Source organism: Lytechinus pictus, unplaced genomic scaffold (assembly GCF_037042905.1).
Source record: "Lytechinus pictus isolate F3 Inbred unplaced genomic scaffold, Lp3.0 scaffold_19, whole genome shotgun sequence".
In the NCBI taxonomy this organism is placed as follows: Eukaryota; Metazoa; Echinodermata; class Echinoidea; order Temnopleuroida; family Toxopneustidae; genus Lytechinus; species Lytechinus pictus.
In genome coordinates, this window is record NW_026974140.1 from 2,793,538 (window position 1) to 2,808,280 (window position 14,743).

At 37.7% G+C, this 14,743-nt stretch overlaps 1 protein-coding gene across 16 annotated transcripts in view; it reads right to left on the minus strand.

The window, feature by feature from the left end:
* The window catches only part of LOC129261031 (histone lysine acetyltransferase CREBBP-like), a 36,630-nt gene extending 22,750 nt beyond the window's left edge, over positions 1-13,880 (minus strand). For 5 of the 16 annotated variants that reach the window (XM_064114204.1, XM_064114209.1, XM_064114207.1 and 2 more), the window contains exons 1-5: positions 9,777-10,315; positions 4,682-5,526; positions 2,973-3,512; positions 2,297-2,570; positions 245-358 (exon numbers count right to left, since the gene is read on the minus strand). In XM_064114204.1, coding sequence (XP_063970274.1) covers positions 245-358; positions 2,297-2,570; positions 2,973-3,512; positions 4,682-5,526; positions 9,777-9,864 — 1,861 coding nt within the window. In that variant the 5' untranslated portion in view covers positions 9,865-10,315. Of the gene's footprint in view, positions 1-244; positions 359-2,296; positions 2,571-2,972; positions 3,513-4,681; positions 5,527-9,776; positions 10,613-13,743 lie in introns of those variants that run through there. The other 11 variants (XM_064114212.1, XM_064114206.1, XM_064114210.1 and 8 more) reach the window with 7 other exon arrangements.
* Positions 13,881-14,743: the final 863 nt, after the last annotated feature.

Sequence of the window (14,743 nt, forward strand, 5' to 3'; positions counted from 1 at the left end):
GAGGAAAAGTAAAACATAGAATTCTTTCAATGAAAACTCCAAATAATTTTTTTTTTAAAGGTAAATGAACCTTGAAAATTAAAAACAAAGCTCTATAAAGTCCACTGGCATGTGTGATATGCCAATTAAGTGTACATCACATCTGTTTGCAAATCTAAATTGTCTGATTGACAACAAGAACAAATACCAATACCACACATTTTTCATCTGGATGATTTCATTCCTGCCATAGCAATGTACTTACAATTTTGCTGTTTACGATCTGAAGCATTCTTCAGTGGGAGACAAACAGGACAGTCATTCCTTGTGCAATTTTTCCAATGAGAAATAATCTGCCTAGAAGAAGCACAGTGGGCCACTGCAAGAGAGAAAATAAATCAAACTTAGTTACTAGAGTTAAAGATAAATGAACGTAGTTGAGAAAACACTGATTTTTATAAGAAAGTCTGTAAAACTAACATTAATTGTCACCATATCATCATGGATCTACATGCAGATCTGGGCCCCATTGCATAAAACTTACTATTATGCTAACTTTGCCATCCAATGGTAACTACCATGGTAATGCTGATCACCAACCAATCAAAATAAAGGATTCCAGATAATAATAACTTTTATTCAACAGGGCCCTGGTACCGTTACATAAATTGAACTTGAAATCATGGAATATAAGGTGAAATATGATGACACTGAATACCACCAGCACAGAAAAGCACTGGTGGTGCAGTATATTATTGCTTTGGAAAGACCCAACATCTGGCTTGAATATCAGGCTTGTTTTTCCTAATTCTAAGCAAATTACAGGATTTCATCCAGAATCATGAGATACCCATTTTATCTATACATACAGACACTTGGGTAGTCATTTCATTCAATTCTGTACAAACTCACTTCAAAATTGTGACAACTAACGTTTATCTTTAAAACGAGCAGATACGCAAATCTAATAACATTTGTACGTAAATTTAATAACATCTGTAAAGCTTATTCAATAATGCCACATTTTCAAACAAATTATACTTCAAAAACATTTTCGGCTACAGATAATACACATATCTTTTTTAATTACATGTATATCAATTCTGCTCAAAAGCGAAAGGCCTTAAGGACTTCAACTGGTAGCCAATCTAACAAGTATCAAGCACAACTTAACTTTGATTTACCGTAAGTAACGGTCTATTAACCGCACATTTTTCTCGGCGGGATAGAAGCAAAAATCGGGGGGTGCGGTTTATCCACGGTGACGGGTCTGAGCCAGCCCGTCGTAACCCCTCCCGAACATGTAAGACGTCTGCCAGTTCACAACACATCGAGTGGCCGGGCGTAGCCGCCCAGGGCAATGTCGTTTAGAGGGGTATGAGCCGCGGGTAATGAGAAGCGATTATTACGATCTTATCAAATATTGTCCATAACAAACGCACCCACATTCATGACACTAATTTCTACTTTATTCTCGATTCAAAGCAGCGAAGTTCCCTGGCTAAGTTCAAAGAGACGCCAAGCATACTCGGTAATATTTTGACACAGCTGAGCGAGAGTTGAGTGAGCTAAGCTAGCTAGCTTGCACTTGCGTTGTATTGTGGTTATAGTGCAACTTAAGCTGGCGCCATTCATTTTAACCCTCGATCCCTCCAAAGTCCCGTTTTGCGCCAGCTTATTTTTTTCTTTCCCGTTTGCTTTTCATAAGGTACCATGTACACCACGCACGAGAGAGATGGCACGAAGCCGTAAAAACAACTGTAAAAAATGCCAATTTCTTGTTTCTTGAACCTTCCTGTAATCCCGTATCCAAAATTCATGCTAAGACATCGAATGCTAGACAAATTCTGAAAGTGATTGTGAGTTTGTGATGCAAGAAATGTGAATGTTTCTTCCTCCTACGCCGGGAAAGACACAGATCATTATTTGATAAGATTTACTGGTACCATATCGTAGTAATGTACAAGAATGGCAGTGCTGTGTGTGTGTACACTGTGACTGTGAGGTGAGTGAGTGTGTAAGTGGCCAATATTGTCGGGACCTTTCTTTCTTGCTAACATTTGTAGATGAATTGATCAAGAACAGCAGATTTCCGCATACCGGTAATCTCTTTGGATACTTTGAAATCTTTAACTTAGTTTTTGTTTCTTCGTACCTCAAATACCAGTATGCATGTAAATGTGAGAAGGATTATTATTTTTTTTTTAGTCCAAACTTGGGGGTGCGGTTAATCCATGGGTGCGGTTTATAGTCCGTTACTTACGGTACTTGTTAAAAACACTGCAATGAACACTATTAGTAAAGGATCTCTGTATACCTTGGCAAGACTTTCCGGCTTGGCAGTTAGTAATATGATTGAGGACATTCTTCATGGTTCGGCAGTGTGGTAGAGCACAGGGCTTTACTTCTCCGTTTGCCGCAGTTTCCCGTCTCTGACACTTATGTGCGTGCAAGAGTAGTACCAGTTGCCTTTGAATGAGTTTGCGTTTGCCTGGGTCTGCTGCTGAAGCCTGGGAGCCACCAGCAGCTGTACCTACACCAACTCCTGCAAGTGACTGTTGAGCACTTAACGACTGTGGTGGCTGTTGCTGCTGGAAATTTACAAATACATGTATAAAGTAAACAACACACATAAGACACACAATCACAAAAGATCATTCTTCTTACTAATTAAAACAGAGATGATTATCTTCTTTGTTGCCCTTAAACAAGAGTTCAATAGTAAACAAGACATACATGAAACATAAGCCCATATGAGTGAATTAATTACACATCTACCACCACCATTAGATCATTAAATGCAATTTAAAAAGGAAAGCAAGAGAGTAGAAGTAAGTAAAGGGAATAGTACATGAGAAAAAAATGAATTTCAAATATTGTAAATGCTACTCAAAAGTATAAAATGTATGACATGCAGGATAGTGCATATGACACAGTATACATGTAGGCTATGAGAAGGTTAGGAAGGCTACAATTGCAACAAAGCAGCTTACCACATTCACTCCAGCTTGAGCATTCATGTTAACATTGCTTACAGCACCAACACCATGATTCCCTGCAATATTGTCACTTCTGTTTGCATCTTGAATACTAGCCCCAGCATTGTTTGCTGCAATGTTCACATTTCCTGATGATATGGTCCGCTGCAATGTTCCTGGCACATTCATACTTCCCCTAAAGTTGCCACCAGCAATCATATTTGGGTGCATCATGTTCGTGTTCCCACCCATATTTCCAGGCAAGTTAGTGATCACATTCCTGACCATGTTGGGAGCAGCTCCAGCGATATTAGGGTTCATATTTACGGCAGGTGAGCCCATGTTGTTGGGATTGATGTTCATATTGCCAGGCATATTGAGTCCATCCACCATATTCCCTAATGCATAAGTGCTGGTCGTGGTGGGCACGAAGGAGGACAATGCATTCATGTTGGGTGTGGGTGTAGGCATAGTGTTCATGGAAGAGGAGAATCCATGGAAAGGGTTGTTGGTGTTTGGCTGGGTCATGTGCTGTACATTTGCCATACCACCCACCTGCAGGCAAGCAAGCAAGCATTAAATAAAGAGTTACAACTTCCACCATGAATAAGATGTAAACAGGTTTACAGAAGATTAAGACAATGGCAAAAAAACTACTAAGATTAATGAGAGAATAACAAAACCATATTCAGAAAATATGCATTGAGAAAATCTTGGAAACCACTTAACCATGCAATATTCTGCTAAAAAATTGAGATGATGCTAAGATGAAATAGAATAAAAGCTTGATTCAAAAGACCAATTCATGTGAATCAGATTCCTTCGGAAACCAAAGGGCATCATAAGAGTAACCTTATCCAGCAAGAATCAATACATTCACAAAATTTTGAAATTAAACTACATATCAAATTGGATGATTTAGCAAATCTGATTTCAGTTGGTACAAAGTGAAAAAGGATCAAATTGCTTTGGCATTACCTCTCAGATTCCAGTGATTCTAGAAATCCATTTTAAAATTACAAAAAATGTCAGTCTCACTCAGGATCACCACCTGTGGTAACTTCCCATTGAAAAAACCATGCCAATCATTTTGGTTCTTTGCAACTCTGTGCCCTTTACAAAAGTCTTGATTCACATACTTTTTTTTATATTTTCATTTCAATATAAACTGCTTTCCTTCAATGGAGGTTGAAATAATTCTGAACTTGTTTTTCATGAGCAAATTCTGATGGGAAGGGGGAGGGGTAACATGTACATGACAAGCATCGAGTCATGTGATCAAATAACCCTGATAACAAACCAAGATAATTTGAGGTTTCAATTATAATATCCATATGGCCAATAAGAAACATTCAATCACAACATCATGCACCTACATTCAGCTACTTATAGACCCAAATATTAAATGATCGCCAGGGATGGGGTTACAGAGATGATACAAGCCACACTTTGTACGTGTAAAAAAAAAAACCTTCACCAAAGATTAGTGTAATTCACATTGAAAATGCAATACCTCATACAATTTATGCACAATACATGCAATTTGTAATTTGCTATCAATCTAATTGCATTTATGACACCAGTTTCGGATCAAGCGGTATCAGAGTAAATAAAGAATTGAACAAAAAATAAATTTCATGTAAGTTAAATGTTACTTAATTGTATTTACATCTGTCATCTAATATACTTTTTATTGAAGGAAGGTAGTAAGTTTTTATACTAACCTTTGCCGCCCTTGCTTTTGCCATCGCTGGATCCATTCCACTTATCATATTAGGTTGTCCAACATTGACCACAGAACTATTGCCCATTGCATTGTTGTTGGCCATTTGCTGCAACGCTATTGAATTGGCTACAGGATTGTTATTCCGAACCATGGAATTGTTCATACCCATGGCCATTCCATCTCCACCTTGAAATGGTCCATTCATCATGTTTGGCCTATTGCCCATCATCCCATGACCAGGTCCCATGTTTGAGGCAACATTTGCATTGCCCATACTGTTAATGGGCATAGCCCCAGTACTGGGATTGAACTGACCAATAGTGTTAGCTGCACTAGCGTTATTTGTCCGTGTGTTGGCAATTCCAGAAGTTGCACCAACAGTCTGATTCACGGCTGGGGAAGGAGCTAGACCTTGCCCTGCTGCTTGCTTTGCAATGCTATTTGGCACAGGGCTATTAGTAAAGGAACGGGAGATGTTGACTAGGTTGGAGTTCGAAACTCCACCCTGCATTTGACTCTGCTGCATTCCTGATGACACTGCAACAGCTTTTCCCATAACACTCCCAGGCTGACTGACCTGGGCACTTACTCCTGTGCGGGGTGGAGACTGCAGCAACTTGGTAAGCTGTGTGTTCTTTTTCATTGGGTCATTATGTGTGTCAGTGGTGACTGGCATTGATGACACAACAGTTACTGACGTATTGCCACTACTAGCTCCTCCAACACTTGTCAGACTGGCACTGGCTGAGGAGAAGGATACTGGAGTCTCATTGGTATTGTGACTTCTCACATGAAGATCATCAGCCAGAGGTGGAACATCAATGTCAAGAAGCTTGGTTAATTCTGTAATAAAGGGAAAGAAAGAAATGTACTTTGAAGTTCAGCAACATCCAAACGTAATATCATGGCACTGATTTATACTAGGAATATGTTCATTATTAATTTATTACGTTAAGTAAAGAATCACCATAAGATCAAATGTACATGTATTAAGTGAAAACTGCAGCAAAATCTATTTTGTAAAACTACATGTATGTACATGTTGTTGTTCCAACATGCCTTACTCTCGACATAACAAACCTTGCAAACATTGGATACAAAGTAAAGACTCAAGAAGTCAAAGTAACCCATTCTCTTGACTGCAAACATGATGCATACATGTAAATGATGTATGTATGGTCCATTACTCCACTTTCATGCTCTGTGAAGCATTAAAAAACATACTTCCAACAGCTACGAGAACATTGAAGATAAATTTTAGTTCTGGAACGGGTTTCATAAAAGACAACTATGGTAACTTTGCATTTATGACTTAAGGAACTAATGTGGTAACAGGGCTACATTCAAAGTTTCCATGGTAGTTACCATAGTTAGATTAATTAGAAACTCTTAATGAAACATGCCTGAAATCATGGACCACTTAGCAGTGATAATTTTACAACTGATGTTAATCTCAGTGCAAACATCACTCAATAGTTAACAATGTATGTTTTCAATGAAAAATACAATTACAAGCTAACATCAATAGTACTACATGTACTTTACAAGCAACAGACTGAAGTTGAAGGTCTGAGACTGTTTCCATGTATTGAATTTTCTTGGCACCTGTAACAAAATGGTTTTGCATATTTTTTTTTTTGGGGGGGGGGGTGGGAGGCTAGTCAGTCTGGTCCCTGATTAAAATATTCTTCATGTAAATACTATACAAATATAAGGTGGTATCACAAAAATATTTCACATTGAAATGGCAGAAATCACTTTCCCATTCAAATGAATCCTCGAGTCAATTGCACTTTTCTATCCAACCCTGTCACACCTTAATGCACTGGATTGGAAGGATTATTCTGAGTTCTGTGCTGTCAAGTTTGGCACACTTGCTTCTCTACATCATCAAAACCTGTTCCACCAATGACCTGCTTGATTTTGTTGAGTGGAAATAAAATCAAATTTTGTGTAACTCGTCTCAATATTTTTCAACACCTTGTACAGTGTACATGAAAATTGAAAAGAGAATTCACTTTATTCAAGATTTAAAAACAATACTTGTAGATACCTAAATAGTACAGTGAATGAGTTGTAAGCTCAAGGGACCATTTAATAAAGATGTCCATATTAAAATTATGTATGACTTGAAACTTGACTAGGAAGGTTTCCCATTTAACTGAAAATTCAATAAATTTGCGACACAAGCAAATAAGCTCAAAGTACATGCCATGAACATGAAACATGAAGTCAATTGCAGCCGGGGTCCAGGGCCCACTTAAAACCCATGGAAGCTCTGAGGTTCTGGATGCTCCCTGAGTCCCTGGTGCAATGAAGCCTTTTCTCTTAACACTTACTGCTTGATTCAAGACTAAAGAAAATCAATATGCAAATTCTTGTCATTTTGAGTTTTTCAGATGCTCAAGAAGACTGCTAAATAAAGAAATAGGCAGACCTGTATAGTGAATTAGCACTGGACCATCAGTTAAATAAAATCAGAAACTCATTGAACAAAATGAAATTTGGCTGCAGACAAAAAAACTGTATTTAAATTATATGTACTAGTATTTTGAAATAGGGAAAGTTTGAGGAATGGCCTATGCTCAACTAAAGTGCCCACAGGAGTAGCATCTTCGAGATGATCACAAATTACAAGAAGTCAAGCGCAAGGGGTTCATGACTGCCTTATTACATGCACATACATGTACCATTACAGTAATCTAACTTCCAATCTGAATTTACCAATAACTTTGTATTAAGACCTTAACAGAAATCATCTTTAAAAAAAATAATAAAAATCCCTTCCTCTTGTTCACCTATGAGACAGGCTGCAAAGCTCATTTCAAGATTATTGAAGAGGAAAGAACTTGATTTTCCTTATTCCTTTTTCTCCAGATATTCAGAGATAGGTCTGATAGTGTCTACTTAAACCTAGAGCTTGTTTACCTTGTACATATGATAAAGTTTTTTAAAAAAACATCATCAGATCATCCTGAGTTCAATATCTGTTTTGTTTATTATGCTCTAAACACCTAATTTTCAAGTAAGCAATTACAATTTTCCAATGAAACATTGCACTGCATTGCAGTCTTCATTGCTGTATCTATATAACACTGGAAATTTCACAAGTGAAGTCACCGAATGTCACAGTCACACACTGCCAAAGCAATAATTACTTCAAATAGACTGCTAGTAACAGCTACATCTACATTTGATCCCACACATACAGGTATCTGCATGGAGATATTACATGAACTTATCTATTATCACAGAAAATGCATGGTCAGGACAGGTGGCTAAAAAAAAATTTAAGTTGAATTTTCTGAACAAGATAACGACAGCAAAAACAAATCTGTAAAGGGTGAGGCAATGATTGCGAGACATTTCCAGCTATAAAGATGATACTATTCAACGTGATCTAGGGGACATTGGGATCTAAAGTAAGGTTGGAAAAAGCTGCCATTTACATGTACATGTAGTCAGACTTTCAAGCACCATTGTACAAAGGCCAGATATTCATTCAAATTTTTTACCTTAGATATAAATTGTGATATCTACACTGTACACTGCAATACACAATAACTAATTTCACTAAAAAAAGTTCATAATTAAAAAGATTAACAAAAATCAAATCACTAGGACTCTTAGGAGTGGATTCAATCTTTCGTGAAAAATCTAGTCATGACAGTGCATGGTAAAAGGCAGAACGTTAATACCTTACAATAAATAGGTACACTTGTCTTTCAAATATCTGACTTTACCTGCGGCTTCGAGTCAATGGATAGGAACCAATTGTAGATGAGCATATTTACAAACTTGCAAAAAAAATTTAGCGCAAAAGCTCATGAAGCAAAGCTAAAATGTCTGAAATTTCAAGGAAAAGTGGCTCAGTTCCAATAACATTTTACATGAATTGTCAATAGGAACATCTTTGGAAAATTACCCCAAAAAATCTGACCCAATAATTCACATACAATTTTGATTGTTGACATCTAAATCATAGCTTTCAAAATTTATTGACACCGATGAACATGACAGAGATTTCCATCTTTTTCTTCTTCTTACTCCGCTGATCTAGAATGTACAGCTGGTTACTGCATTAATGAACAGTTATAAATAAGGGCACCAAACTGGGCATTGTGGCATGCGCCTGTAATCCAAGCTACGTGGGGAAGTTACAAAATGATGCAGAGATTCGAGGTTCGAGCCCTGGTCACATCTTTCGGATGGTGACGTTAAAGGTCGGTCCCAGACGTAAATAATCATATCTGATTGATACACGTCTGACAAAACTCAAATACACACACACACACTTCCTCCCTCAGTCTGAGTTTAATAGATATCGGTGGTAGTTACCATGATTAAACAAAAAAAAGAAGAAAGAACGCCATCATGGCTGCCGCCTGCCAGAATCTTCACTCTCGGAATCAGGCATAGGTTCTACATTAGAACAGGTGAACATAGGCCTACATGATAGAGTGTAGGATGGGGGGGTCGGGTGTCCGGACACTTTATATTTTTGAAGCCTTCTTTTTTGTATTTGGATTACACTAAAATAAAAATATGAATTCAATACTTGTAATTATCTTCTATTTTGTTCTTTATAATATTTTCTAACATTTTGTACTAAAAATTTATGAAACTTCGCTTGCAAATTTTTCCGAATGACTTTCTAAAATTGATCGTCCGGACACACAACCTGTCCGGACACACAACAACTGGGTATACTTACTACTATCATAGAGTCTAGAACCTACACCTTATAATATTGACAATAACAAGCTTTTTCCTCCGATCAGTGACAGAGACATAGGCTACAGCTATATGTATATCGGCTGTCTGCATTGGACACACATCAAATGAAACACCACTTACAATACATGCTGCACTGATGCAAAATAACCAGCCTCTCTTCTTCAATGTTTTTGAAAGCCTGAAAAGGGAACAATTTCCATAAAACCTGACAAATTAAATTGACAAGAGAAAATATGATACTGAATTTATCAATATGAACTGAGTTTTTTCCAACTGCTTTACGGTAAATGAAAACAAAGACATTGCTTATCATGCTAGCGCTAGCTAGGGTCAGGATGTTGTAATTTTGATTTTACCTGATTCACCACGTTCGTTGGAAGCGTTCGCTGGCGACGCTAACTTTAGCCTTTTCGATGGCGGCCCATCGACGATTTGGTCCGCCATTCTGAAATTGTAATGTAGAAATTCGATATTTGAATCCTTATAATAGATACTCAGTAATAGAAAATCTTCAAAAATATGTTCCTATCGGACCATCTACTCGCCAACAACAATCTCATCTTGGATGTAGAGTTCAACCAGGGCATCGCGATGTCTCTGATGATGAATCTTTACAGCGCACATCTTTACACAGTATGATGCGGGCGTACAAAGCTTGATCTCCGAGAAAAATTCGTCAAATTGAGAGACCAACAGTCACATTATGCTACAATTTAAGACGATCTAACCAACGTCTATGGAGAATCAAAATACTAGCTAAACTCCTCAGATCGCCTAGTGGAAAAAGGTTTCCGATATGAGGCGTAAAAATCCGGGGGAAAATGCTGTTTTCGCCCGGTAGGGCATTCACAAAATGGCGGCTGTTGATGAAAACCTTTTACGCTTGTCAGAAAACCGAACAAGGGAAGCTTCCGGAAAAATCCGAATCCGAAAGATAATTTAGTCACGTTCTTCTCGTTAGCATATCAAAAGAGTGCGTCGAATATTGCTTGCGATTGGTCAATCTTGTACTGACGTAGTTATGATTGACAAGTGCAAATGAATCGGCAAGTAACGGGATATTTCGGATGATTTCGTAATTCAGGTGACGAATTCAGTGGACGGAGTGTAAGATTCTTTAAATACCCAGTGGTCTTAGCGCGCTTGCAGCGATCATATCAGTGTGTCTACCGTGTGTGTACCGTAAATGTAGGATCTATCATAGCTGATGCTAATCGGTGGAGAAAAAAAACCCAGGCCAGTTTTGTCGTAGGTGCAATTATATCTTTACAACTACTGTAGTAACACAACTTCACATTTTTCTACAATGTTTATAGTTATTTCAAACACAGTTAAAGTACTTTTATGCTGCATAAACATCGGAGTTTTTTTTATTAGAAATTCACTTGCAAGTTGCAGTTTTCATTCCTCCATAATTTTATATAAGTGTGGTTTGGGTTTGGTACAAACCAAACCAAATTGATTGATGGTTTGAATCTTAAATGTAAAGTCGCAGGACCCATTCATCAGGAAGCATAGTGCAATGAATTATTTATCATCCACATCTCTCAAATACTAGTTATAAAACTATGTGAAACTCAAATTTACACACACAAACTTTTCATAACTAATTCATTCTTAACTTGTTTTTATACGTAAATTTTGAAGAAGGGGCTATATATGGCGAAGCATAGGCCTACATAAATATAAACATGTATTTGTCGTGTTCAGTCAGAATAATGAGACATATTTGATGGCTTTGAACATCTTAAGATACTTTATCGACAACCCCCCCCCCCCAAAAAAAAAAAAAAAAAAAACTTAAATGAATAAGTAAAATACAAATAATATTGATAAGTGGATCACAAGCGACAATGGGCAACAGTGCATTAATGGGGAACAAGCGTGAAAGACTGAGGAATTCGTAAATTAGAATGATAATAATCTTATTCGAAAGTCGGTTTTGGTATAAAATTATGGCAGGCACATATAGCTTGTAGGAAGTCAGTTTCATAGCTAGGGCTTATAACTCATGTCATAAAGTCATTTCCTAATTCTTAAGACTTGTTGTACTATTACCAGACCTGTCATTGATCAAGATAGATCAGGATTAATTTGATAGCACTTGATTGGTTAAGAAAGAAAACTTTCGCGAATCGTGCGCCAAGTAAGACGCTATATAATATAAGGAGGTGGGGGACTCCCCGAAATCCGATTCAAACGTTTACCACACGTGCACATGCGCGCCATCGTTGCTGCCTGACCAGGCACGTCAATAGCGTGGAATTCTCTTTTGTGAACCGGGTTCATGGGTTTATTGTTTGAGCGAGAATGGAGGAGGTGAACGAGGACTAGGGGTCATTATATTGAATCTCAATTATTTAAGGAGTTTATGGTAATAAAATTCCACGAGGAAAGTCCTCGCCAAAAAAGTCTTGAAAATCGAAATAATATGGGACCAAAATATTTTGACAGATATTACAGAAATACGGTCATCCAACAGACAAAATGAATTTTAAAAAGGCAGACAAATGAACCCATGTATCGTTTTCAGGGTAATGAAATTGTTAATATCATATTTAAAACGGGGTATGATAAAAACATAAATATCACACGCGGGTATGAGTTCACTGACAAGGCAGAAAATCGGCATGTATACCGAGTGATTAAAAAAACTTGACATCTCACAAATCCCCAATGTAAGGAAAAATATGTCATGAGCGCATAATCATCACAGTCAGAAAGAGTATCTGCTCCAAAATAAATTTATACCATATTTCAGTATGTTTAATATCTCCACGCTTGGATATTCAGTAGGTGTTCTTTGCAGTGATGTAAATTTTGACTTGCGCCAAAGTAAGGCATTACTGCAATAATGAATCCAGATGCCAATCAGGGGCCGCAGAACAGTTTTCAAAGTGGGGGGGGGGGGGGGCTAGGCCACAAGTGGGGGGCTGACCATGCAAAAAAATCACAATCATATGGTCATTTTTACGTTTTTGTACACGGTTTTGGAAAAAGTGGGGGGCTGAAGCCCCCCCCCCCCCGCTTCCGCGGCCCCTGCCAATGGTGTCATGCATATTAAATCCAACATGAGTTAGTTACAAAATATATTTGTGCTAAGCAATTTTTAATGAAATTAACTTTTATTACTGAAAATGTGTTTTGAAATGGATTTTAATGGAATTACCCTTGTAGGATTGTCTGGATTATTAATTGCATTGGCGCAAATCAAAATTTACATCACTGCAAAGAATACCTCCTGCTAAATGATTGCCATGCAGGGCGATATACCGAATCATGCTTACAGAAGTAACACGACAAAGGGAAAGAAGGAAGGGAAGACAAAAGAGGAACCCGGTGAAATACATTTTTGTTGAATATTATAGGCCTACGTCAAAATATAGGGGCCCTGTCCCTTTTACTACTACTACTACTACTATTACTACTACAACTTCTACTATTACTACTATTACTACTACTACTACTACTACTACTATTACTACTACTACTTCTACTACTATTACCCTTTTTACACACGCTAAAATTTCCTTAACCCCGTACTATAGGTGGGGCTAAATTGCCATTTAGCCCCACCTATAGTACGGGGTTAAGCTTAGCCCACTTTCTTTTTACACAGCATTTTTGCAAAGTGGGCTAACCCCACCTTTAGTACGGGATTATTTGGCCCTGCAAAAAAGCAGGGTTATCCCAGCAATTGCGGTGCTAAGAGCGATAGTACGGGGTTAAGATCGCTAGTGTAAAACGAAAGTGGGCTAAGCTTAACCCCGTACTATAGGTGGGGCTAAATGGCAATTTGGCCCCACCTATAGTACGGGGTTAAGGAAATTGTAGCGTGTGTTAAAAGTGTACGAGTGAAGTACTTGTACTACGAATGATCGACAAAAACCACTAGTCCGGGGTTAGCGAGTTTCGTGTGTGAAAAGCAAGCATTCCTTATCCGGGGTTAGCAATAACAATTTGGCATGTGTGAAAAGGAAAAAAAATAGTACGGGGTTAAGGATAGTACGGGGTTAGCGATAGTCCGGGGCTAAGAAAATCCTGTGTAAAAAGGGTATACTACTACTATTACTACCACTACTAGTGCTACTACATGATACTATTCCAAGTTTACTACTGCTTTACTGCTGCTACAACTATCGCTTTCCACACCCTTTTTTCAATATAAGATGTAGGGGGCCTATCAATCAAACATAGAGAAAGAGACAGTGATAATGAAACTAAATTACAATAAAATGAAAGAAACGTATACTACTATAGATACCCATTTTTAGATCTATATTATGTAGTATTTTGGCCGGGAAAATATTTTTTTTTAATTACCTGTTAAAAGGAAACATCTACGAAGGCACTCGCCAGCGCGTTCCCTCTGTCATGTCTGTCAGTGGTTTCTCACTGTCTTGTCTGATTGGAAATCTACCTTGTTTCTGATGGCTCCAACAAACGAGCGACGACAGTATGAAGTATACAGAGAATGGGCGGAGCCTATATATTTCGGGATCTGCATGCGCCGGGGTTCCCCCGTTTCAATGCGCATGAACGCAATAGGCCACGCCCCCTTCAAGCATCGGAGCAAACTTTCCACACGGAGTGATGTGTATTACCCATAGAGATAGCGTAATTAGTATACATCTCTATGGTATTACCTTTTCTCATTTATCTTGATATCTGGTAACAACTTTGCTTCTTTCACAATAAAAATGACATCATGGTCATCAAATATGGCAACATTCGTTCGTCAAATTCTATGCCATGCTTACAATAAATCGTCGTCTTTTTTAAACAAAATTTCTAATTCATCGTGTCTGTCTACCATTTTAGTTATAGGGTTATAGGCCAATATAATTGCACGAATATAATTGCTGCAAAGAAACCCTCTTTTTATCCCAACTCCACATACAGAATAATGACATTGTCATATATCAGGGCGCATTCATTTTTAACGGTCTTTTGATCCATGTCCAAACTTTCCTCGCATTTGATTTTGTCAAAAGACAATGCAAACACCTAAACCACAAACAAATAACTTTCTAAAATATGTGGAAACAACCGACATTTCCCGTGCTGGTGGTGGGGTTCCGTGCAATCAGAGAAATTTCTCTTCTTTTAAATAATTGCTATTCTATCTGCATTGTACTTTTTTATATCTCATTTCATTTTATACTTCTTTATTTTCATACCATTATTATCATCACTATAACCTCTTTCCTTTAGTTTAATGTATAATGTAATTCGTTACATTTCGATCACTCTATACAGTGCGTATAAAAAAAAACGGGACAGATTTTAAAAGTCTATAAAATTTGTGTTTCAAATTATGATC